At 44.8% G+C, this 26,155-nt stretch overlaps 3 protein-coding genes across 3 annotated transcripts; 1 reads left to right on the top strand and 2 right to left on the bottom strand.

The window, feature by feature from the left end:
- Positions 1-1,969: 1,969 nt before the first annotated feature.
- On the bottom strand, positions 1,970-3,077 carry LOC143886831 (ethylene-responsive transcription factor 2-like). The gene has a single exon (XM_077390977.1). It carries the CDS (start codon positions 2,969-2,971, stop codon positions 2,171-2,173), a length of 801 nt encoding a protein of 266 aa, XP_077247092.1. The 5' UTR covers positions 2,972-3,077; the 3' UTR covers positions 1,970-2,170.
- A 14,572-nt stretch (positions 3,078-17,649) lies between these two features.
- Positions 17,650-19,976, top strand: LOC143893011 (uncharacterized). Its single transcript, XM_077397942.1, has 3 exons — positions 17,650-18,628; positions 18,719-19,161; positions 19,251-19,976. The coding sequence occupies exons 1-3, from the start codon at positions 17,650-17,652 to the stop codon at positions 19,713-19,715; spliced, it is 1,887 nt and encodes a 628-aa protein (XP_077254057.1). The 3' UTR covers positions 19,716-19,976.
- A 960-nt stretch (positions 19,977-20,936) lies between these two features.
- Positions 20,937-22,065, bottom strand: LOC143893002 (uncharacterized). Its single transcript, XM_077397930.1, has 2 exons — positions 21,778-22,065; positions 20,937-20,978 (listed from the first exon to the last, which is right to left on the bottom strand). Exons 1-2 carry the CDS (start codon positions 22,063-22,065, stop codon positions 20,937-20,939), a joined length of 330 nt encoding a protein of 109 aa, XP_077254045.1.
- Between the last annotated feature and the right edge of the window lie 4,090 nt (positions 22,066-26,155).

Raw genomic sequence — 26,155 nt, 5'->3', positions numbered from 1 at the left:
CTCATCTTCAAATTGGAATGTGACATTCGAATTCTCTACCTCTCCCCGTCCTTGTGTGAATGAGACCTCTAACAATGAGACAAACACACTAACTGTTGAGCCACCTTTCTCTTTGCCTATGGCGTACAGTTGAATGAAATGTGGTCACGGGTTTGAAGGGCTAAGTCCACAGTCAACATGTATAGAGGAAGTCAGAGGAGCGGCTCTAGTGAGACAAATTATCAGTTTTTTACATTTTATTTCTTTTCGTACACTTCTATCCATCTGGTTTTTTCCCTATTGATTTGATTTCTTGAAGGTGGTGAATTTTAGGATTACCAGGCAGGTATAACAGCCTTACACGGTCTGCAATCTAATACAGAGGAAACCATGTGTTTAGATTGCCCGAATCAAGCACTGGAATTGGGACCCTAGTCTGATTCTGTCTTATTCCGGCCTTTGGTTCAAAAAAAAAAAAACAAAGAAAGAAAATGAACAGAACATGCTTTTAGATTGTCCTAATGAAAATTTTAGTGAATGTTTTACTTAAATTTTTTTTTATCTTAAACGCTTTCCCATTCTGTTTATAGTAGAATCAGAATAGAAATTGAAATAGGATGATGATTTTGATTCTTGATTCCAACAATCCAATGAACAACTGGTTGCATACTTTTCATATATAGAGAGTAATTTGGTGAACAAAAGGTGGTTGAATATGGCTAACACTATGATGGGATATTTGTCACATAGTATGGTCCCGCTCTGGCGAATCGTAATCCCATTGGACATATCTTTTCGCAACCAAATGCACGAGGGGCCCTTCCCTTTGGTTGCAAAAAAAGAAAAAAAAGAAAAAAAAAAGAAAGCGAAGATCAAAGTAAAATTACATAGTTTCTTTTTTCTCCTAGTGTTTCGTTGCTATTTACTATATACATTACAGCCCTGGCTGGTTGTACATTATCCAAATGCAACCCCCCTTTTTTACTGTTTCACTTTCCTCTCAAAGAGGAAAAGGAAAATAAATAAATGAGAATCTGTTACTTAGATCATGTAAGGATAAGTAATTTAGATCATCTCCGGATTCCTAAATGGGGATTCAAAAGTTCGATAACGGGGAAGTATCATTAGATCGATAAAGCTTGAAAAGATGTGATTCATCAACAGTCCCCATCGATCCCAAGATAGGAGTTTTTATATGGGGGGGTAAAGCCCTTATAGTCCTTTATTTTTCAAAAAGTACTGTACGGACCACATCATAGGATGATCCAAACCGTCCATAAAATGGAACACAACTTAAATAAGTTGTTCCCCAAAAATCATTTCCATAGGATAACTTATCCCTCCTATCTGTAGAGGCTTCTATTGCAGTACTTTTTTAGAAAATAAGGGATTATAAGGGCTTACACCATATAAAATGATCTCCCCAAGATAGAGATGGTTATTGTTAGGGGTAAAATCGGATTTTGTCCTTCACGATCTGAACACGTGTCAAGAGATGATCCAACGGTCAGTAATAGATCACCTTTCGCTCTCCTTTAATAACAAATCCCATGATTCCTTTGGCCACGTCAGCCGAAGTCTTAAAGAAAGGATCTCACATTACATCTTCTACTCAGTTTACTTCTTGTTATCTTCTCTTATCTCAGTTGTTGAATGTAACATTGATTTCTCGTTAAAATAGTTGAAATATTTTAGAATTTGTTCTCCAAGATCTTTCATCTCCTCGGAATTGTACGGCAAATCTCTACCGACCGTTCGATCAGAGAAACCGGAAATCGGTGTTAACAGTTATACACCGAGTTCTAGTGTATTAGCTCCCCCTCTTCCAATTTTCATCTCATACCATATTTAGTTAAGTAATATTTCTTTCCCAAATTAATGTTTTTATTTATTAGCTTGTCTTGGGATCCAATTTTTTATTAAATTAATTGAAGATGTAGAGAAGATATCTAAGAGCAAAACCTACCAAACAAAAATAATAATAATAATCTGGAGAAAACCACGTGAAAGTGGAATCAAATAATTAAAAAAAACTGTTATTCACAACGTTATCATCAAACAGAGAATCTCTCCCCAAACAAACACGCCTTCCAAAGTAACTCTTCGGTATTTTCTCCAAAATTGGGGGGGAGACAAAATAATTTTAAAAAAGCCGTACACAATCCAGCGGGTTAGATTGTGCCACGCGGCGCTAATTAGCAACTAGTTGCTCGCCCCGTTGCGGATGTCCCACGAAGTAAATATCCGATCGGCTTGTACAGTCCAACTCGGCTTGAGCCGGAGCTGCTGGCTCACTTCCCTTCTTTTTCTTTGATGAGCGGCTTGACGAGGAAGCCGATGATGTGGACGAGGAAGCTGATGATGACGGCTCTGGCGAGGCGCGTTTGGAAGAGAGTCGAGCTGGCGGCTCGGCGTTGGAGCCGATCCGGAGGGGGAAATTTAGCAAGGCGCGGGAGCCACGCATCCGGAACGCGGCTCGGTCGTAAGCGAGCGCGGCATCCTCAGCCGTCTCAAATGTCCCTAGCCAAACCCGCGCGCCGTTCTTTGCCGGATCTCGAATCTCAGCCGCGAATTTACCCCACGGCCTTCTTCGCACTCCTCTATAATGCTTTCCCTTCTCCTGAACACGCGCCGGCTCAGTATCTTGCGGCTTAGCCAATAGAGCCGCCTGATAGGACGGCTCAAGCGGCTCAGATTTGACGGTTTCCTTTAACGGAAAAGTTGGGGTATCAGGAGAATCAGGTGTTGCAATTGACGGAATCCATCCAACGCTAACGGCGTCACGGAGGAAATCGTAAACCACCATATCCTCAGAGTCGTCCTCTTTTAACGGTAACTCGCCCCAGTTTTCCATTAGGCAAGGGAGCAGGCTGTTCCGGTAACAGGTCAGCTCGCCGGTGGCAAAGCTCGAGAGATGCTCCGAATCATCAAACAGGTGATGGGTTATTGATTCCAGCAAGGCAATATCAGAGTCGAAGCTCTGTCCGTACATCGTAGACCGGAAAATGCCGGTGAAAATGAATAAGATGGAGGTAGGAAAAATGGGGTTTTGGGTTTTTAAGAGAGAGAATGGAATTTGGGAAAACGGGGGTTTGGAGGGGTTTATATAAGAGTTGAAGGTTCATGAACGAGGGTGGGTTTTTTTTTTAAGGGGACTTTCTGTGAAATTTCGTAGGGTTTAATTAATCCTCGTGCTTAAATCTTTATTGATTATTAATTCCTTTATCAGTCAGTGGAGGCTAATGAGGTCACGCTTTGATTCGTCAGCAAGGGGGTCATTGGAGCTTTTTATTGACTCGCCGAGTCACTTGGCTAACTCGTTCCTTGACTCGGTTGTTTTAAATTTGTAAATTACTTATCACTCGGATTCCTGCTTGAGGAATGGGAAAGTTGGTGAAAATGTTCACATTAAAGTCTTCCAATCGAATGGTTAATTGTTCAAATTGATTATATTAAATTGGTCACATCTTTAGCCCCTCTCCCAAGCAAGGGTCAAGATCATGCCGACATCATTGGTGGGCCCAAGATCAAGCTTCTCATATGCGTTACGTATCATCTATTATTATTATTCAGAATTGAAGGGTAAATATTTATAAGCGAGAATTGATATTGACAGATAAATCTAGGAATTCAGTAGGGGTACAACTAGGAGTGAAATCGGGTTGGGTTGGATCGGGTTGAGGCCAACCCTAGCCCAACCCGAGATAGCTTTTCCTCAACCCTAACCTGACCCACCCAAGCCTCGGGTCGGGGGTGCTCAACCCTAACCCAATCCCTCTAACCCGTTTTTCCAAATCAGGTTGGGTTGAGTCGATTTGGATTCGGGTTAACCCAAATACATATATATAATCCTAAGAAATCACGATAAAATTAGAGGACAGGGACCGGGTTCGGGTCGGTTGGGTTGCCTAAGGCCTCAATCGTAACCCAACTCGAAATTAAATCGCATTGACTTTTCCCAACCCTAACCAACATAACCCGAGCCAAAATCGAGTTGATCCCGTTGGGGTTCAGGTTCATCCCAACCCAAGTTGTAGCTCTAGGTGCAACTTTGGTGGTGCTCAACCTGAACCCAACTGTTGGGTTGGGAAAAACCAACCCGATTTACTTTCATGTTGGATCAGGGTTGAGGCCTTAGGCAACCTTATCATGTTTTTTAAAGTCTTACTATTATGTCTTCTATTTTATTTTTATTTTTGGCTTGGACCAACCCTAAGCCAACCCCACATAACCAGACCCGATTTGGGAAAAAAATGAGTTAGAGAGGTTGGTTAGGGTTGTTAGATTAAGAGTGGGTTACTTAGGATTGACCCATTGATAGGGCATAAATACGGCGGGACTGTTGGATCTCACCACGTGTCACCCATACGGCAGAAGAATCTAATCATGATTAGGAAAGACATTAATACACAGTAAGACCACGCGATCTTGCCACTTGTCACCTTCCCGCCTCCAAAAACTTCATCATCACGATTATGGGCTAGATTACACAACAAAGCCACGCGTGCCGTCGAACCAGGGGGTAATCCAATCCAACAACAGAAGGTTTTCTCTCTGAAATGATGAAAAGGTCCACGTGGCGCCCTATGAAGAAGATTTGCATGCAAGATCAAAGTATAAATACGCCATTAAGTCCCTAAGAAAAAATGCCCGATCCAGCCTAAGAAAAGGAACGACTCTAAAAAAGGAGGCCATTAGAGGAAGCTCCATACCGTTAGTAAGATTTTCCAACTTTAATCAAGAAAGGGAAGAGGTGTTGGACGCCATATCCCCCCCTCTATGCTCTGCTCCCAACTCACCCACCCAGATATCAGAGAAAGAACCCGTACATTGGTCATAATAAACTTGATTATACCTCCGTCATTTCTTGTTGTTCTTTATATCGTTGGTCCAGAATCTGACTTGGGTGTCGAAGTGGTTGTCCGGGACCCACCCCGGACCTCCATGACCCCTTTGTTGTGATTGCAGACCCCAACGGAGGCTCTCTACCCACCGCACGATCGCGAACCCGGATTCTGGTGCCATCACCCATCTCGACCTATGGATTAGGTGGGGTTAGGGTTGAGGGAATGCTACCTCGGTTTGGCCTAGGGTTGTCCTCAACATGACCCAAACCGCGAATTATACTGTAATTATAAACCTTCCGAATCTGTGTAATTTGATCCTCTTTTACTTTTTACAGTATAAGACGAACTTACATGGGTGCCGTGCCTAGTTACATGTGCTTATGTTGAAAACAAGAAGCAATCTCTTGATCAGTTGCCGAATCTTTTGATTTATGAACATATTTTGTCCCTTCTCAGGCTAATTTTGCTTACCATCTCTCTGCCATGTGCGCTAAGTACACCTGTGAGATTAAGATATCTAATTATTTATGAAAATGTCTTATCTCTGCCGCAATGTTTGAGATAGTGCTTAATCCAGTCATCACCAACCTAAGCATTTTCTTATGAAAAAGAAGTCATGATGTGTGTAGGACAAGAACTTTTCAATTGGATGCATGCCTTTTAATCACATGTAGCGGAGGAGAAATTTATCCATCTGTTTCATCTTTTAATTGTTATAACCACACAATTAGCGCTTGTTTAAGGTATAATAATGAATTAAATAATTCAAAAGCATTGTTTAAAGGATAATTTCCACAGCAAATCTTCTTCTGTAAGATTCTTTGACGGGTTTCAAAACATAGTGTATAACTCTCACTCTCTCTCATTTTTTTGAAGTGTTGAGATGTATATTAAAAGAGAGGGGAGAAGCCCTGACCTCGAGGAGGTCAATAGTAAACGATGGGGGTAGAAAATAAAAAATCTCTAGCGATGCCTGATTCACCCCGTCTTTGGCTAATAAATTTGTTCCATTGTTAGCCGAATGGCTAACGTACTGGACCAGATGGTCTTCCAAACGGTCTCGAATCTCGTCAATCACCTTCGCAAATCTCCACATATGAGGCCTACTACCGACCATCCATCTGATGTATTGAGAGAATCTCTCTAAATTGTTAGTCTATCCAATGCACTAACTTCAGTGATCCTGATGCCCTGAAGTACTGCATTAATCTCTGGTTTACTACAGTCCATGACTCCAATGGCCATCCAGCTGATGTATTGAGAGAATCTCTCTAAATTATTAGTCTATCCAATGCACTAACTTCAGTGATCCTAATGCCCTGAAGTACTGCATTAATCTCTGGTTTACTACAGTCCATGACTCCAATGGGACCCGAGAAATCCCATTTAGTAACTCCCTCCTCATCTCTCTCAAATTTTTTTTTTTCCTGAACTATTAGATTAGCATTCTACAACGGATTGTTGAGATTGATTAGCAAGACGAACTAATCTTGATGAACAATTACAATCATGAGTCAGCGCACGTTGGGCACATTTTCTTGGTAATTGGGATCGTTGATCTGATGGGCCATTACAAGGCAACCAAGTGGGCTAGATTTGTGAGATTGTGAGGCACAAAAAGAAAAGGCTTGAAGACATCGTAAAGAACATTTTTGCATCATGCTTGATCAACGGTATAGAATCACCCGACCAGAGTGGGGCCTAGGGTAATAGGACAGATTTGTGATGGCCAACAATATTCATGGACCCAATTGCCCTACACGCGGGAGTGCGTCCGTGTGCGGCGCATGATCATTTTTCTTAAAATGATGCTCGTCTTAAATGGTTTTTCTACTTTCGTAGGGCACGACCTCATTGCACAATACAATGAGGTTGCCACATGGACGTAGTAGATCTTATTTTTGATTGATCTGAACGGCCCATTTGATTAGCTGTACATAAGATCTCTAATATCCCTAGCCAAAATCATATTTGCTTTCCAATTCTAAAACCTACGAATTTGTATTTTTTGTCGTTTAATACGAACCTACTATACCATATTTGGCGCCCTTATTTTGATCTCCGAATATGAACTGAAAAACTCAATTTGTTGGCTGATACAAATTCAAAAAAAGAAGACCGACATGTGGTTACCTCATGTTTTTGTATTTGGATTTGGATTTGAGTTTTGGATACAAAATACATCAATCATCCTCATCCTTATGTTTTACGAGAGTGAGAGGGAGGTAGGGAGACGTCTTGCTGCTACAGTATAAAGAAAGACGGATTTCACAGCACCGGAAACCCTCTTCTGGAATAGTGAAACCAAAGTTTACACTAGCCCAAGAACAATAACCAAAAGAGAAGAAGAACAATCACCACAAGATGTAATCCAATATATATGGAAGAACACAATACAAGACGAACAAAAAAAAAGAAGAAAGCTTCAAAACCAAGCTTGCACACAAGAGAGCTTCAATGGAGGTCTAGATAGTGAAGAATCTCTACAAAAGTGATGTAAAATGAGAATAGGCTAGTCAAAGGAAAGTAAAGAAAAGTAATAGCTTTGGAAATTTAAGGATCTAATCCAATTCCAAATCTCAACTGCAATTGTGTGAAATCCAACTCTAAATCCTGTGGGTATACAAATGTGGCCTAAAAAAATTCGCTTTGTCAGCCTCACTTTGTTGATTTGAAATGTCTTCCTCAATTGAATTGAAAAGCAATCAACATCTTGACCTGTAGAAAAACATGCATTTGAACTGTCATTATCTATGGTTGATATGAAATAACCATTAATTTGGAAAATGATATGAACACACACTTGTTTTATGATTGTCTCAAATAGTGATGCAGCCGCATCTCTTGGCATAGAAAGTCTTATTTCAAAACAGTAAGAAAAAAATTCTTAGGAAATCTTATTATTTGGACATTCGAAAGGAGTCTTTTATTGATTTTATGAAATAATAGAACTAAGGGAGAAACACGGACATTTTTCTTTTATCTTCTTCTCCGATTTGCACTAGTAGGTGGGAGTGACGTCTTTGATCCTCGGCAAAACATCCACACTCGGATAGCCAGGCTACACCATCCGGTATTAGAATTGAGTTTTGGGATTGAGTAAAACCCAAAAATTACCTGTTTACGATTGATCATAATAGTGACTTTCTACTTGGTGGTTCTCTAATAATAATTAATCCTCTATTATAAGATAAATAGGGACAAATATTCATTTCAGACGATTAGAAAGGAGTGGTAAACTAACTTGTCATGATTGATGGGAGTTTGATAGCGTAAATTGGCCTTTTAAATGAGGTAACTCTGTTTGAGAAAGAGAGAGGTTTTTCCTTCCCAGTACATTGGTTCTGGACACATTTGATAAGGGGCATCACTCCTTGGTTTTAACATCCACTTTTTTCAACCAATCCAGTCACATCATATTTTGGCAACTTCTTTGCGGGCTGAGGGGAGATATCTCCCTTTCATCCGTGCCCTCTGCCCTCTACTGGTCTTCTTTTTATGGGCAAGTTGGGGTTCGGGGGACCCTGACAAGAGGGATTAAACGACAAGAATATGAGTTGCGTTCTCTGTACCTTCCTCCCCTCACCATCTTGATGTGCAATGAATAAAGTAGAGGAGGGAAGATGAAAACAGGGATGTTCAACCCTTGGGCTCTTTACCCCTTTTTTTTTTCTTTTTTTTTTTTGAAATGATGGAACTTTATTGATGAAAAAGGATTCAATACACCAAACACTATCAACAGGGGCGGGGCCAGGAATTTACACTAGGGGTGTGTGTGTGGGGGGGGGGGGGGGGGGGGGGGGGGGGGGGGGCTGGCCATTGGGTGGCTGCTTACTAACTTTCTGTAATAATTTCTACAACGCATTTTATCGGCGTTTAAAAACACCGGTAAATGTAACATTGGCGTATATTCTTCCATTTAACGGCGTAAAACCCTTTTTTGTTGTGGTTATAAAAGAAATTTTGCCAGTCGTTGATGGGGGCCGTGGCCACCCTGCATGCTATATGTCCCTCCACCCCTAACTATGGAGGTAAAAAGCCGAAAGACTCCAACGAATGACGATCAACTTCTGCTAGGGTAAGACGATCAACCTCTACAATAGCTCCCTTCGAGTATGCTGGAACAGAATTGAGAAAGACCCTCCACTCTATCCAGAATCTCATCTACTATCTCAGAAAATGGATGGGCACTTTAGAAAATCAGCAGCTACATTTGCTTCCCTCCACTTGTATTAAAAATTTTAGCTCTCAAAATATTTCAGATGGTGTTCAATCCTTGGAAGAGGGTTGACCTTTCTATAGGGTTGCAACTTGGGTCGGGTAAAACCTGACCCGCATCAACCTTGCCCTAAAACACATGCGTCGGGTTTGAAATTTCAAAACCCGAGTCATTTTCGGGTAGGGTCGGGTTTAAATGCAAAAAACCCTAAAACATCACGTGCACGCATCATTAAAAACTCATTTAATCTATGATTTTGAGTAGGGGTGCAAGTTTGGCCCTATCAACCCTGACCCGCCCTGAGCCCGAGCAGGGTCTGGGCTAGATTTTCCAACCCTGAGGGCAGGTCAGGGTTCATTTTATAGGCCCTGACTCAGGGTCGGGTCGGGTTCAGGGTTGATACCTTGGGTCAGCTCGACCCTAAGTTTTCAATTATAGAATTGAACCATTTGTGCATGTTTCTTTTGCTAATGTTTTCTATTATCTTGGATTGACGTTTCTTTAGATTATTATTATTAATTGTCTCTATTGCCCGTCATGTTGTTGAATTCATATTGTCTTATTTTGTTCCCTTTCTCTGTTTATTGATCATTTTGTTCTATATGATATGTTGTTGCTTTATTTTTGGCACTCTTAACAAGTATTTGCACTAGGGTCAATCAGGGCCAGCCCGGCCCGGCCCAATTAGGGCCAATCAGGGCGGGCCAGGGCCGCGCTGAGCCATGTAGGGCGGGCAATGGGTTGAGGTTTTTCGGCCCTGACTAAGGGTTAGGGCGGGTCAGGGTCGAGATAATGGGATCCAGGGTTGTGCTAGGGTTTTTGAAAATGTAAGCAACTGATATTTGCACAACTATATATGTTTTAAGAAATTGCACAAACTCAACTTGTCCTTTCTTTTTTAGGGCTGCTAGCAAAATGGGATCGTATTTGGAAAAAAACAACGAAGCTCTCTACAATGACACGCACCCAAGAAAACAAAAAGGAAAGCACTTATAGGCACAAATACGAAAAAGAAAAAGAAAAAAAGAAAGACGTGAAAATGACCAAATCTTCAGTCATCCTCCCTCTCGCCTTTATTTTCCACACGGATCACATTTTAGAAGTGTTTTCTTTTGTTTTTTTTAGTTGGATTCCGAGAGCTTTTTGAAAACCTTAAAAAGCATTTATAATTATTTAAATAATTAAAAAAGGGATTTGCTAGCGTCCACCGCAAAAGGCATTTCGCATGGTCTGTTGCATGTCAGACCAGCTACACAAGCTCACTTTTCAGCAGCTGTTGTCTTCATTCACGATTATGCACTGCTATGTTTCTCGGAGGAAGGAGACAGTGTGTTCATCATTCCCCTTATTTTTTTCATTAAATACCCATAATATAAGATTTAAAAAAAATGGCTACTGATTATGCACTACTATGTTTATTTGACAATTGCGCTAATTTTCAAAAAGTATGTTGGCCCACTTCATGGGATGATCCAAAAATAATTTTATTAGGGGATTTTATCCAAAAGTCATATGGTCCAATTTTTATTAGCTTATGGGACCCCATAAAAATAATTTTATTAGCTTATGGGACCTCAACTCAAGTCAACAAAGCCTTTGTCCCAAACTAGTTAGGTCGGCTTATGGGACCTCATAAAAAATAATTTTATTAGCTTATAGCACCCCATAAAAATAATTTTATTGTTTTGAAATAAATCACATTAATTTCTTTTCATAGCTCCCATATGGTGCAATTTGTTTTATGGGAATTGATATATTCGCCCCTTTTTATTACTTGGGAGTTGGGACATAGTCTTATATGGTTTTAAATTTCGACAGAAATCAGAAATTTCGGTCAAAAAATTTAGGAAATTTCGGGTTTCGGTTGAGACCGAAACTCCCTCTTAAGAAAAGGTGCGAATATATAACTTTTTTGTATTGGATAGCTGAGATTTGATTGGGCCCACCAAGTTCATTATTTGGTTGGTGAGTTGGTGGGATTCTTACCATATTTATCTATATAATTGGCCTACTTTCCTTACACAGTAAGCCATGAATGGCAAGAAAAGCGTTGCGAGATTTCCATTACAGTGAAGATCTTCAATCTCTTTACAGTTGCAGATTTTTTCTGTTTTTAGGTAGGAGATGGCTAAGGTACTAAATGTCATGACAGAGATCACCTTCAGTCAACACGTTCGTATAAATGATTTTTTTCTTCTTCTCCCACTTAGATGTGAGCGTTAAACCTTAGACAAAGGAATGGACAGGGTTCAAAAACTTCATTACAGGGAATAGCAAGTTGGTAACCTCCTTTAACAGCTAATTAGAGAAGTTTAAAGCAAGTTGTTAATGATTAAAACACCCTTATTTCAGTGGTAAAATTTTAGGGGTGCAAATTGGGTTGGGTTGGGCCAGTTGAGCTTTTGCAGAAAAATGAATTGGAATAACCCGAACCTGAACCCGACTTTAAGGGGTCGTTTGGATACGCGGATTTTAGAATGCTTGAATTCTTCAAAATTGTAGTTGGGAGACGAGAGAAGAAAGAGACCAGCCATCATTTTCTGATTTCTCACCCTTCTTTCCGACAACAAGAGAGCAGCATATCGTCCTATGTTTCCAGGTTTTAGAAATCACAGGATGTGGGAGACATTTCTAAAACCTGGATTTCTTACTTAAAATCCAAGAAACGATGTCAGGACAACATCCAACGGCTTGATCATGAACCATCTTTTACACTGTTTTTCAAACTAAAACCTAGATTCTAAAATCCGCGTATCGAAACGGCCCCTAAGGTTAAAGCTCAACCCGAATTCCGACAAATAGACCCGAGTTGCATCCCTATAAAATTTGAAGTAAATCCTAGTGGCTCTGGCACAAAGATTTACAAGATTTCCACCTCAACACATACAATAATTACCTATGAGACATCCAGGGAGTCTCTTGGGAGTTCAATGCATTATTGGCAACCAAAGGACGAATCTCAAATCCAATCAAAATTTCGACGATTGGGTGAGATTTTGTGCAACCAAACACAGCCAAATTCCACCAAGAAAGATAGAATTTTACCTCTGAAAAGCATGTTTTAGCCATTAACAACCATTCTCCAAGTCTATGCCAAGCAACCAAAGACTATGCACCACTGTTCTCCGAAGACATTCGAGAAAGTGGCACTACTCTGTATTAATTGAGGGATTTGCTAGGCACTTTTGCTGAAAGCATTTCACGCTGACTTTTGCATGACAGGAACAGCCACATAGGCTCAAATTTAGGCAGATTTTGTCTTATTAATTTATTTCATCTGTGGTGGCTGATTCTCATGCTAAAGTCAGCCACGAAATGGTTTCCACAAAATTGCCTAGCAAATCGCTTCAGTAGCATTATTTAGAACAAAACTTGGCTGCGCAACGTTGAGCCCTAAAATAAAGAGGAAACAGGGGGTGTGGAAATATCAAACATGGGGTGTGAAAATATCAGACCATGGAATTGGTATTGGCACACCCCCTGCTTTTAGTATATTTTAATGCGTTGAAGAACCTCCCGCGCAACGTTAGAGTAGCCAAATTTTTTTCCATTATTTAAAACAGAGGAGTGATGATATCAATTCCTTGGTTTCATTGTTTTAAAAAATAATGAAATAAAGACAGAGGTGGTTTACATTCAATGGTTTCCCTGTTGCTTACGTTGTTGACGTAAGCATTATTAGACTTGGAATGTTGCAATGCGAAAATAATTTATTTTTAGGGAAGTGATAAATCCGCCCCTTTTATTACTTGGGACACCCAGCAGCAGTGTATCAATGACTGTAGAGGGGCTGATATACTTCACCTCAGAAGGAATCAATGGTGCTGATTGCCACGGACACTGCTGCTGCTGGGTGTCCCAAGTAATAAAAGGGTCTGATATATCACTTCCCTATTTTTAACTTGCTCCTTGTAGTTATAACTTAGAAGGGAAACCTTATCATATTTCCTCCCCCACATTCCACCATCTCCCCCTTTTGTTTGAATTTTTAGATAAAAATACCTGGGTAGGTAGAAATGCTGAGAGAGGGGAGGAGGAATATCATCTCTCTTGTAAAAATCCTAACCATAAGACAAATTACTTTAGAAGATAGGTTTGAAATCTTGTTTTTTTCTTCTTATTTATTTCAATCTCTAGTCGGTTGATTTGGCTTGTTTGTGTCAAGTTGTCAAAGGCTGAGATCATGGTAAAGTTACGACTATAAAAAAAATAGAATATTTGGATATTTTATATGCCAAAATCACCAAGGTTTCGGTAGCGGATTTCAGCCGAAATTTAAAACCATGGTTAGAACTTGGGTCGGGTCGGCTTCGGGTTGAGTAAATTCGGATCGGACGAGACTCGACCCGGACCCGAACCCGACCCGACTCGACTCGACCCGAGCTGCATACTACGAAATAAAGTAGAAGGCAATACGACGAGGAAGCAATCGTCAGATTTGGTGCGAATCGATCGGACGGTTGAAAGAAATTCTATGGTCAAACATAAAGACGTAAATTGACCCATTTTGGCTATCCATGACTGACCTTTTTGCCAATGAATAGACTTTGGAAGCACGTAAAAGATAAACGAACAGAGCGGGCAGCACGTGCGGTGAAAGAGCTCGCTTGACGACAAAAATCTCCAACGCCCATTAATTGAATCCACTGCCGATAACACCTTCCCGGCGATTTCCACTAGCCGTCTTGGGATAAAATTAAAAGAAAAAGAAAAAATGTTGGTCAAAACATATGGCTTGATTTCTGAATTATTAGGCGCAACATAGAATAAATAATTAGATAGAAACATGGGGGTCTAATAACTGATCTTGACCGTTGATTTACTTAAAATCTTAAGTAGCCCATGGAATGGGAATTGCACTGGCCCGATGAACTAGACTATTCAATTGATGCCAAAAATATTGGTCTTTCTTTTGGACGGATAAGATTGTCAGATGAACTTGGATTTTGATCATTTATAAGTAGGAACATCACATTTCACAAAAATGAGGCTTCCAAATATCAACCTTTAGCCCTCGTGTCATTTCTGCCCCTAATTCCGTTCATTTTTTTAGCCAAACCCTGGAATTGAGTTGAATTGGAATAGGATTCCGATTTCAGTACCTGATTTCTAAATTCGGTGATCTAAATGCACCCAAAGGCCCTATTTGGATTGCAAGAATTTTCTCGAAAGGAAATTCTTTTCTAAAATTTCCACCTTTTCAATGTTAAATGACATAAGAAAAAAAAAAAAAAAAAATTTGAACCCAGTATTATGAAATTTTCTGTATAATTTGGAAATTCATGATAAAATCCAAGAATTTTACACTTTAAAAAATCTTGAATATTTCAAGAATGCAAATTTCATAGTAATTCATCAATATATCATATATTATTTGTAAATCTTGCAAGGAAGGCAAGACAAAATTGAATTCACATCTTAATTCAATAAACACATTCACTTAACCAAATTCATGCCTCTTATTTTAAAAATGAAGCACGTATCTAGTAAATAGAAAAAAAATCATGTTAATTTTTCAAAATTTTACTCAATTCACCTAATCCATTTTCCAATTTTCCGAAACTGTGCTAGAAGCCCATAACCAGTGCATTTCATTTCCCACTAAATTTTGGAAACGACACCCACCGAGGCATTGGCTCTTCGGCATAGTCATGCATTGGCTCTTCGGCATAGTCACGGGTCTGCTCCCTGTTGATGAGTTTTCGAATCTCGCTGCCGACTTACCTGATACACTTGGTGAGTGGGTCGTTGCGTGTATCCATAGGGACTAATCCTACTGCCGAAGGGGGTGGGGACATCCTACGTCATCAAAAAAAAAAAAAAATTTTTGTGGAAAGGAAATTTTGTTCTACCCCATATTTTTCCAGGGATCCAAGCAAAGGCAAAAGGGAGAGAGCGACAAGTGACAACAACAACAAAAAAGTTTTTGCAGGACAAATCCAAGAAATTTTCCTCTAAATTTTCTCCCTCTCCCACTTCCTTTTCCCACTTTCCAACCACTTGATCAATTAATAATCCATAGAAAAAACTTTCATGTCTGCCAAACATGGTCTACTTATTTGATAAAATCGTACACCACAAAAGTTGTAAAGTTAGTGGGCCCACATAATGGCAATTTGGATAAGCGTCTATACGGTGCTATCAGCGCAATTTAGCAGAATCCGTTGATGCTTCCGAGTGTGTGCGCCGTGAGCAAGTGGACGTGGAAAGGCATCGGAAGGAAAGGAGAGCTCTGTCTCTCTCTCGCTGACGTAGATTTATGAAAAGAGAGGATGTCATCAACTGACCAAATTACAAAAGAACCCTTGTAATTGCAAAGGGAGCTGATATATACACCTCTTGTTTGATATTACCACTCCTATCTTTACTTTACACTTTTTTCATTGCTGATACTATCCTGTGGGCCTACCGCTAGTTCTGCCAATTTTCATTGCTTCGACTTCAATTGAATGATCTGGGTCGTTGATCATTGCCTTGATAAAAAAGGAATCGTTTTAAACTCTTTAAAGTCAATAAGATGTGTTAGACCAAAAATCGGTAACAGGTACAGCAGTGGCGTAAGAGCTGAGAGCGAGCGACGAGGGAGGTTGAGTATGAGTCCTGCGGTGAGTGCTTAGTCCTGCACAAGGCAAGCGAGGTCAGAAGACCAGACCGGGTTTTACTCCGGACAGGCCCTTCGACACTCAAGTCAGTATGAGCAGGAGTGAAGGGGAGATGTCTTAAGAGTTTAGGGAGAGAAGGGATTTTCGCATTACCCATCAGTCTGAGCTTTAGTCCCCTATTTATAGGGAAAATCTGTTGAGGTGTCCTGGACAGGTGTCCAGGACAGGTGGCGGCCTGTGAGAGGCTGGATCTCACCTACTCTGAACAGGTGGCAGCCTGTGAGAGGCTGAGTCTCACCTACTCTGGGACAGGTGGCAGCCTGTGAGAGGCTGAGTCTCACCTACTCTGGGACAGGTGGCAGCCTGTGAGAGGCTGGGTCTCACCTACTTTGGGACAGGTGGCAGCCTGTGAGAGGCTGGATCTCACCTACTCTGAACAGGTGGCAGCCTGTGAGAGGCTGAGTCTCACCTACTCTGGGACAGGTGGCAGCCTGTGAGAGGCTGAGTCTCACCTACTCTGGGACAGGTGGCAGCCTGTGAGAGGCTGGTGTTTTCACACCCCATCAGTTGCCCCCCAGTTTTCCAAGTCATTGAAGGACTTGGGAAAGTGTGATCACTCGTTTTTCTGGATGGGGAGACGTTGTTCGGGGGTGAATCGAAGAATTTAGCACGGAGTCCGGAGTTCGCAGTCCGGATTTCGGAGTTCGGAGTTCGCAGTCCGGCGTCCGGAGTACGGCTTCAACCGGACTGGCTTCTGGCGCATCACAGAGTCAAATATCCAGTCCGGAGTTCGCAGTCCGGAGTCCGGAGTTGGGAGTTCGCAGTCCGGAGTACGGCTTCAACCGGACTGGCTCCTAATGCTTCACAGAGTCAAATCCAGTCCGGAGTTCGCAGTCCGGAGTCCGGAGTTGGGAGTTCGCAGTCCGGAGTACGGCTTCAACCGGACTGGCTCCTAATGCTTCACAGAGTCAAATATCCAGTCCGGAGTTCGCAGTCCGGAGTCCGGAGTTGGGAGTTCGCAGTCCGGAGTACGGCTTCAACCGGACTGGCTCCTGGCGCAACACAGAGTCAAATATCCAGTCCGGAGTTCGCAGTCCGGAGTCCGGAGTTGGGAGTTCGCAGTTCGCAGTCCGGTGTCCGGAGTACGGCTTCAACCGGACTGGCTCCTAATGCTTCGCAGAACGCGTTATATTCAGTACGGTTTTTTCCGGACTGAATTTTGTCTTCTAGCGGCCAGTCCGGTGCGGACCGGACTGATTTTTGTCGTCTTGTGAGAACGCGTTATATCCAGTACGGTTTTTTCCGGACTGAATTTTGTCCTCTAGCGGCCAGTCCGGTGCGGACCGGACTGATTTTTGTCGTCTTGTGAGAACGCGTTATATCCAGTACGGTTTTTTCCGGACTGAATTTTGTCTTCTAGCGGCCAGTCCGGTGCGGACCGGACTGATTTTTGTCGTCTTGTGAGAACGCGTTATATCCAGTACGGTTTTTTCCGGACTGAATTTTGTCTTCTAGCGGTCAGTCCGGTGCGGACCGGACTGATTTTTGTCGTCTTGTGAGAACGCGTTATATCCAGTACGGTTTTTTCCGGACTGAATGCCGAGTGCGGAGTGCGGAGTGCGGAGTGCGGAGTGCGGAGTGCGGAGATCCACCTTTGGGACGTGAATGTTTACGCGCGTGCTTGATCGTATTGATGGTGGGAGAATGTGTCCGTCATAAATAGGGGACACGTGGCGCAATCCGGATGGCCTCGAGATGCGTGCATCGCATTTATTACCCCACCGCCTCCGAAAAACTATATAAGGAGGTTTACCCCCCTTCACTTTTTACTTTTTACCTTTCATCTTTTTTCTCTTCTTGCTCTGGGAGTTTCCACTTCTCAGTTCGCAGCTCGCAGTCCGCAGATCGCAGATCGCAGTTCGCAGCCCGTAGCTCGCAGTCGCGTTCCAAGATCTTTTAAGAGCTCCACTCACCGGTATTCCTCTCAGCCCTTCCTTTTACTATGTCTGATAGTACTTCTGATTCCGAGTCCGGTACGGGGTCCTCCACTAGCAGTATTTCGGAGTTTAGGATGCCTCAGGAGCCTTTTTTGGCTAGTCCGTCTGATAGGATAGACCTTGTAGATAGTGACGACGGAGGGGATAGGGATGAAGTGATCTTAGATCTGAATGCCACTCCACCCTTGACTGGCAGTCTCCCGCGAGCAGGAGGGAGTGTTGAGAGCGACGTTGCTGAAGCGTCCACAACATTCCTTCCTGGCCGGGCCGTGGAGGTGATCGCTAGAGCGCGGATGGATGCCGATCCAAAATACAACTTGCGAGCTCTAGTCGAGGAGAACTACCTCACCAGATCTATGCTGGGAGACATCAGGGATAAATACTGTGTGCCCCCGAGATTTGAGCTGAGGGCAGCTATAGAGGGAGACAGAGCCTGCAACGAGAGCCAGGATCTCTGTATTTATGAGGAGTCACTGAGGGCAGGACTCCGATTTCCGTTGCACCCCTTTTTCTCAGCGGTGCTGCGATACTACGGACTAGCCCCGGCCCAGGTAGCTCCGAACTCATGGAGATTATTAGTTGGGTTTTTATACCTCGTCCACGGTCGGTTAGAGAGGAGCGTGACTTTGTCACTGTTCCGTGCTTGTGCACACCTGAAGAAGCATAAAGAAGGGGGCTGGATCTACATTAGCCAGCGCCCTGAACGGAAGATAATCACTGGCATTCCTTCGTCGATTCACTCGTGGAAGAACAGATTCTTCTATGTTGTGGATCAGGAGGCCAGTGAGCCCTGGTCTGTCCCTCTAGTGTGGGACACTCCAGATACCTCAAAACTGAGTCGAAAGCCGCTCCTCGAAGGTGAGGACAGTATAACATTCGCCTTGATGCGGAAGGAGATTGAGCAATCGGGCCTCATCCGTTGTAAGGAGTTTTCTGAAGAGGCGATTCTGGTCGGGCTGGGCGTGAGTGCCGCGACTCCAGAACGTATGTAGCTAGACTTGTCTATGCAATCTGTTTATTTTTTATTTTTTTATATACTTGCTTCTGACCGTTGGCTGCTCATTTGTCTTGCAGAGATGAAGAAACAATCAACCGTCGAGAAAATCAGGCAGGGAGCTCAACCGCGGGCACAAGAAGGTGCTCAACAGGCGCAGCAGGAGCGCCAGAAGAGAAAAGCGACTGTGCTGGGGAGTCCGGCCCCGTCACAGGGCATTCCTCCCCCATCCCAGAGGCCCAAGACTAAGGTGAAGCTAGTAGGCCCCTTTGCTCAGGGCGGTGGCTCTTCTAAGTCCGGTGGTGCTTCTACCGGAGCCGGTTCTGGGGCTCGCCCTCCTGCGGGGATTAGTGAGCAAGTCTTTCGACCCAATTGGGCCGTTCTGAAGGATGACACTGCCTTAGGCGAGAGCCGGGTAGCAGCAGAGCTTATGAGCAAGTGTTTGCTGCAGAAGGACAAGCAACAGGTCCTTTACGAGCCGCCAGCTACAGGAGAGGAGGCTGTGTTGTCCTCCGCTTACCAGGTAAGGAAGTAGTGCTTCGATTTGCTAACTTTCTGCCCATTTCTTCCTTTCACCATACTGATGCCTGTTTCTTTCTGTTCTTTCTTCAGATCTTGCTATACTATAATGACCTCAAGGAGAAGAGTAAGAGCTTCTCCCAAGCCATTACTTCATCTGAAGAGGTGAACGGAAAGTTGGCCGCTGAGGTGCAGGAGCTTCAAACGAGCATTGGGCGAATAGAGGAGGAGAAGAAGTTGTTAAAAGAAGATCTGGCCGCAGAGAAGAGGAAACTGGCCAAGGCTGCTGAAGCCATGGAGGCTCAAAGAGGAAGGGCCACTGACAGGCAGGAGAAGGCAGTAAAAGAGGCCACAGAGGCAAAGGAGGCTGAACTTTTCAGCCTGTCGAGCGAGGCTTACAGTCTTGGATACTACGACTGCCTCCAGGAGCTCCAGGCCTGCAATCCAAATCTATTGATGCAGAACATGACTCTCCCTGCCAGGCCGAAGATTACTGATGAGGAGCCAGATACTCCTGCTGATACTCCTGCTGACATCACCTCTCTTCCAGATGCTTAGATTTTTATTTTTTTGTTTTGTCTTTGTTTTGACCTCTTTTTGTAATGGTCCTTGAGACCCTACAGCTTTTACCAGCATGTTTAAAGTGAATTTTGTAATGGCCCTCGAGGCCCCACATATTCTGATCAATGAAATTTGTCTGTCTCTGATACTTCTCAGCTGAGTGATTTGCTTGACTTTGTCTTTTTATTTTGATAACCTGTGAGTGAGGCCGTTGATGGTCGAATTGCGACGAACTGGTCTTTTAACAAGTACCCAAGTTTTGTGAACTGGGTTTCCAGTGAGTACCCAAGTTTTGTGAACTGGGTTTCCAGTGCGTACCCAAGTTTAAGAACTGGGTTTCCAGTGCGTACCCAAGTTTAAGAACTGGGTTTCCAATGAGTACCCAAGTTTTGTGAACTGGGTTTCCAGTGCGTACCCAAGTTTAAGAACTGGGCTTCCAATGAGTACCCAAGTTTTGTGAACTGGGTTTCCAGTGCGTACCCAAGTTTTGTGAACTGGGTTTCCAGTGCGTACCCAAGTTTAAGAACCGGGTTTCCAGTGAGTACCCAAGTTTTGTGAACTGGGTTTCCAGTGCGTACCCAAGTTTTGTGAACTGGGCTTCCAATGAGTACCCAAGTTTTGTGAACTGGGTTTCCAGTGCGTACCCAAGTTTTGTGAACTGGGTTTCCAGTGAGTACCCAAGTTTTGTGAACTGGGTTTCCAGTGCGTACCCAAGTTTTGTGAACTGGGTTTCCAGTGCGTACCCAAGTTTAAGAACTGGGTTTCCAGTGCGTACCCAAGTTTAAGAACTGGGTTTCCAGATATAAAAATGACACTGAATTTGCAAGAAGATTATTTATTCATAACAACAAATATACAAATTTACAAGATCACCTTTTCACGCCGGATAATTCGACTACTGATAATATTTCCTGAGGTTTTTGGAGTTCCATGCATGAGGTAATAGGTGCTCCTCCAGTGTCTCTAGCCTGTAGCTTCCTGGCCGGATAACTTCCTTCACTCGATAGGGTCCCTCCCAAGTTGGGGAAAGTTTCCCTACTTTCGTCGGCTGGGAGACGGCTGCCTTTCTCAGGACCAGATCCCCTGTCCTGAATTCTCTGGGGCGGATTTTGGAGTCGTGATAATTCGACACCTTCTGCTTATAAGCGGCGACCCGGATTCGAGATTCCTCCTGGATTTCTTCTAATAAGTCGAGGTTGGCGCGGAGTCCGTCGCTGTTCAGTTGCTCATGGAAACTGATGACTCTGGGAGATGGGGTGCCTATATCAACAGGTATCACGGCTTCAGTTCCAAAAGAGAGGTTGAATGGTGATTCACCAGTCGTCGTGCGAGGAGTGGTGCGGTAAGCCCACAGAACATGGTAGAGCTCATCTGCCCATCGGCCAGCCTTTTCATCCAGCCTTTTCTTTATCCCTTGAAGCAAGATCCTATTGGTTACTTCCGTTTGCCCATTGGTCTGGGGGTGAGCAACCGAAGTGAATCTCTGTTCAATCTTTAGGTCAGAGCAGAACTTCCGAAAGTTCCGGCAGTCGAACTGTTTGCCGTTATCTGTGATTAAGGCACGGGGAATCCCAAATCTGCAGACCACTGCCTTCCAGAAGAAATTCTGTATATTCTGCTCAGTGATCTGGGCTAGAGGTTCTGCCTCCACCCACTTGGTGAAGTAGTCGATTGCCACTACTACGAATATGCGCTTTCCGGAAGCCGGTGGAAAAGGACCAAGAATGTCCATCCCCCATACTGCAAAAGGGAGTGGACTGATAATTGGGGCCATCGCCACAGCAGGCTGGTGGATGGTGGGGGAGAATTTCTGGCACCTCTCGCACTTTTTAACCAGATTCAGCGCGTCTTGTCGTATGGTGGGCCAATACAATCCTCTGAGGAGTACCTTGATCGCCAGGGCTTTGCCCCCCAGATGTTCTCCACAGATTCCTTCATGAGTCTCTTGCAATGCGTACGCGGCGTTACTTGGTCCCAGACACTTCAGGTACGGGAGAGTGTAGGACCTTTTATACAAAATGTCACCGCTGAGGGAGAATCGGGCGGCTCTCTGTATCACCTTACGGGCTTCCTTCTTATCTTCGGGAAGTTTCGCGTCCCGTAAGTAATGAATGATCTCATCCATCCAGCACGGCTCGTTCTCCACCTGCATTATATCTGCGGCTTCCCTTTCGATGCTAGATCTTTGTAGAAATTCCATACGTATGCTTCCAAGAGTGGTGTATCCAGAAGCAGCCAGCTTCGACAGTACATCTGCTTTGGCATTTTCTGTCCGCGGTATTCTGATGACCTCGAAACTGGCAAACCGGCTGGAGAGTTGATGAACCTTAGCAAGATACTTAACCATACGCTCATCTCGGGCTTCGTAGACCCCTTGGATCTGATTTGCTACCAGCTGTGAGTCGCAGTATGCTTTTAATTTCCGGGCGCCGGTCTGAATTGCTAGGTTCATTCCGGCAAGGAGGGCTTCATATTCTGCCTCATTGTTGGACGCACGGAATCCGAATCTCAGAGCATAATCCGCAGTGAACTCCTCAGGCCCAGTGAGGATGAGGCCTGCTCCACAGCCGTTTTTATTTGAAGAACCGTCGACATATACTTCCCAAGTTGGTGTGCTGGTCATGGAGTCCTGCTCTGCCAGGGGTTGCAAGATTTCTGTCTGAGTTTCTGCTATGCATTCGTCAGGAACCGCTTTCTCTGCAACTGGGAGTTGTACCGTTTCAGGGTCGGCGACTTGCTGGGGGATGGTGCACTCCGCTACGAAATCTGCCAGTACTTGGGCCTTGATGGCTGGCCTTGGAGCGTACTGGATGTCGAACTCGCTCAGCTCTACGGCCCATTTCACAAGTCGTCCGGAGATATCTGGTCGATGGAGTACTTGCCGGAGCGGCTGGTCAGTCAAGACCTTTACAGTATGAGCTTGAAAGTACGGTCTTAATTTTCTTGCAGCCATTACCAGCGCGTAAGCCAATTTCTCGACCCGCTGGTACCTTGTTTCTGCGTCGTGAAGAACCTTGCTGACATAATAGATTGGTTTTTGCTGGCGGTGCTCCTCGCGGACGAGGACAGCTGCCAGTGCCGTGGAGCTAACGGAGAGATATAGAAATAATTCCTCACCTGGCTCCGGCTTTGTTAATAATGGCGGGGAGGACAGATACCTTTTCAGCTCGTCGAAGGCAATCTGGCATTCTTCCGTCCAGGGCGCAGTTTTGAGGCCCTTAACCGCACTGAAAAAAGGCAGGCATCTCTCCGCCGATTTGGAGATGAAGCGACCCAGCGCCGCTATCATTCCCGTGAGCCGCTGAACTTCTCTGATGGTTCTTGGGGCGGTAAGCTCTACCACAGCTCTGATCTTCTCGGGATTTGCTTCTATCCCTCGCTGACTCACCATGAATCCCAAGAACTTCCCCGAACTGACACCAAAGGTGCACTTGGTGGGGTTGAGTTTCATGTTGTGCTTCTTGAGGACCTGAAATGTTTCTCTGAGATCAGACACGTGGTCCTGTGCGCTTCGACTTTTGACCAGCATATCATCCACATACACTTCCATATTTCGGCCGATCTGGTTCTGAAAAAGTCTGTTCACCAGCCTTTGATAAGTAGCTCCGGCGTTTTTGAGGCCGAAGGGCATGACTCGGTAGCAATAAGTCCCTTGATCTGTGACGAATGAGGTCTTTGGTATATCCGATTCGTACATCCTGATCTGGTTATATCCGGAGAAGGCGTCCATGAAGCTCAACAGTTGATGACCCGCTGTGGCGTCGATGAGCTGATCGATCTTCGGGAGCGGATAACTGTCCTTGGGACAAGCCTTATTCAGATCAGTAAAATCGACGCAGGTTCTCCACTTTCCATTAGTCTTCTTGACTAGGACTACATTTGCTAGCCAGTCCGGATATCGAATCTCGCGAATGAAGTCAGCCTTCAGAAGCCTCTCCACTTCTTCTTTTATTGCCTGTCGCCTTTCAAAGGCAAAGTGTCTCCTTTTCTGTTTCACCGGTCTGCAGGTTGAATCGACACCAAGCCTATGAGTGCTGATCTCTGGATCGATGCCGGGCATATCGGCAGGAACCCATGCAAAGACATCTGCATTGCCCTGGAGAAACTCGGTGAGTTGATGTTGAATGCTACTACTAAGGGAGGAACCGATCAGAGCGACTTTCTCACCGTCCTCCGGGCACAGTGGGATGGAGAGTAGGTCCTCAGCGGGTTGAGTACCCCTGAGTTCGTCCCTTACATCAAGCAGTTCGATTGGCAGTGATTCCACTGCGTTTTTTCCTTTCAGTGCCATTGCATAGCACTCCCTTGATTGAGGCTGATCTCCGCGAACTTCCCCCACACCATTAGGGGTTATGAATTTCATTTTTTGGTGGTAGGCTGAGGCGACTGCTCGGATCAGATTCTGGCCAGGCCGTCCCAAGATAGCATTATAGACCGAGGTGGCCTTCACTACCAGGAAGTTAACCATGGCGAATGCTTGACGAGGTGGGTCTCCGACAAGAACGGGGAGCTCAATCTGCCCTACCACTTTTACGACCTCTCCGGAGAAGCCGAACAAATCTGAGTTCGCCGGCCTTAGACGGTCGTCGCCTATCATCATTTTTTCGAAGGCATGGTAGTATAGAATATCCGCTGAGCTCCCGTTGTCCACAAGAATTTTCTTTACCTCCCAGTTGGCAACGAGCATGGTTAACACCAATGCATCGTCGTGGGGCAAAATAAGGCTGTCCAGATCTGCGTCTGAGAAGGAGATCTCATTCTCCGTTCTTGACTTTTTGCTGGTTGTGTGAACGGCGTTAACTTGCCGTGCATATGCTTTTCGAGCAGCAGAGGAGGTGCCCCCGGCGGCTGGTCCGCCCATGATTGTATTGATAACCCCCCTTGGTTGAGATCGGGGTGCCTCAGGCTGCGCGTCGGTGACCTGAGAAGTCTTATCCTGAGGAGGGGGCTGCGGTGATCTTCGAGGGCTACGGCCCTGGGGACTCTTTCCTTTGCGCCCTTGGGTGCGGCCGTCATTCTGGATGTATTTTTTCAAATAACCCCGGCTGATCAGCTGCTCAATTTCTCCCTTGAGCTGCCAGCAATCCTCTGTGTCATGGCCGTGGTCCTTGTGGAACCGACAGTACTTTGAAGGATCTCTTCTGTTTCCTTTGGAGATCATTCTGGGCGGCCACTTCACAAACTCCTCCTCACTGATCGCTGCCAGTATGTGCTTTCTAGAGGTATTGAGAGGTGTGAAGTTCTCTTCTCTTCTCTGAGGGGGTGGAGACTTCTCTTTCCTGGGAGGTTTATCCTCCCTACGCTGTTTAGGCAGATTCTTCTCTTCAGAGGTTATCCTCCGGTTTGAATTAAGAGCTGCCAGTGTTTCTTCCACTGTTATGTACTCTTCTGCCCCGGCCATGAGATCCGCCAGTGAGTGCGGATTTTGCCGAGCCACCGCTCGACGGAATTCATCAGATCTTGCACCGGTGAGGAGTGCGTTCATAGCCGCTGAGGGATCTAAATTGGGCACCTGTAGTGCCTCCCTGTTGAAGCGGCGGACGAACACCTTCAGGGGCTCATTGTCTTCCTGTCGCAAGGCCATCAGGGAAGCTGTTGTTTTCTTTGGCCTGCGGCTGCTCATGAAGTGGCGGACGAGGTCCTCTCCAAAATCGTCGAAATTGTTGATGGAGTTTGGTTTGATCCTGGAGTACCAGTCTCTTGCCGCGCCAGTGAGCGTCGTTGGGAAGGCTCTGCAGATGAAGCCGTCGGAGGCGCCGTGGAGGAGCATCATTGTTCTAAATGTTTCCAGATGATCCACGGGATCGGTAGTGCCGTCGTACTGAGGGACGGCAGGCATCTTAAATCCTCTGGGTGCTGGAGCACTCAGGACATCCTTAGTGAATGGCGTTCTGCTTGAGAACGCTCTAGAGGCGGGCCGGCTCTGATCCTTCGCCAATTCCTCTATCCGGTGGTTCATCTCCTCCATTCTCTGTAGCAGCGGATCCGTTCTGCGGTCTGGGGACCTGATTCTTCCCACAAATGGGCTTGCCGCAGAACCGGACTGACTTTCCGGACTCCTACGACGAGGTCGAGATTTCGCCGGTGGCAAACGATCTTCGTGAGGCCGGCGCCTCTGCGTGGAGCGAGACCGCGATCTTTCGCGGTGATGAGGTTCTGTCTGGGCGTGCCTCACTATGGGGCGATAAACTTGTCTAGCGGAGTGATGAGTTCTGCCCTCCCCGTGACGTGATGACTCTCCCCTGTGGACTCCTTGGGCAGATCGCGGGGCCTCTGGAGGAGGTGGAGGGGGTGCTTGAAGTAGTTGTTGGTACTGACCAACAAGGGCCGTCATCTGCTGGAAGAGGGCTTGGACTTGCTCCGAGGTGGGCACGGGATTGTGATGCTCCAAGCGGGAAAGGCTTTGGTCGGCAGAAGCTGCCACTACCATCGAGGCG

Source organism: Tasmannia lanceolata, unplaced genomic scaffold (assembly GCF_043159265.1).
Source record: "Tasmannia lanceolata isolate RefF3 unplaced genomic scaffold, GAP_Taslan_0.1 ptg000002l, whole genome shotgun sequence".
Classification (NCBI taxonomy): Eukaryota; Viridiplantae; Streptophyta; class Magnoliopsida; order Canellales; family Winteraceae; genus Tasmannia; species Tasmannia lanceolata.
The sequence above is the reverse complement of the archived record's forward strand: the minus strand, read 5'-3'. Positions and strand labels throughout refer to the sequence as shown.

What these genes read in the sequence shown, in the direction of transcription:
- LOC143886831 (XM_077390977.1), bottom strand. Translation starts at nt 2,971, where the DNA reads ATGTACGGACAGAGCTTCGACTCTGATATTGCCTTGCTGGAATCAATA.
- LOC143893011 (XM_077397942.1), top strand. Translation starts at nt 17,650, where the DNA reads ATGTCTGATAGTACTTCTGATTCCGAGTCCGGTACGGGGTCCTCCACT. An exon ending in GAGTGCCGCGACTCCAGAAC is followed by an intron (nt 18,629 to 18,718) that starts GTATGTAGCTAG and finishes TTTGTCTTGCAG; the next exon opens with AGATGAAGAAACAATCAACC. An exon ending in TGTTGTCCTCCGCTTACCAG is followed by an intron (nt 19,162 to 19,250) that starts GTAAGGAAGTAG and finishes TTCTTTCTTCAG; the next exon opens with ATCTTGCTATACTATAATGA.
- LOC143893002 (XM_077397930.1), bottom strand. Translation starts at nt 22,065, where the DNA reads ATGGTTAAGTATCTTGCTAAGGTTCATCAACTCTCCAGCCGGTTTGCC. An exon ending in ATAAGAAGGAAGCCCGTAAG is followed by an intron (nt 20,979 to 21,777) that starts GTGATACAGAGA and finishes CTGTTGATATAG; the next exon opens with GCACCCCATCTCCCAGAGTC.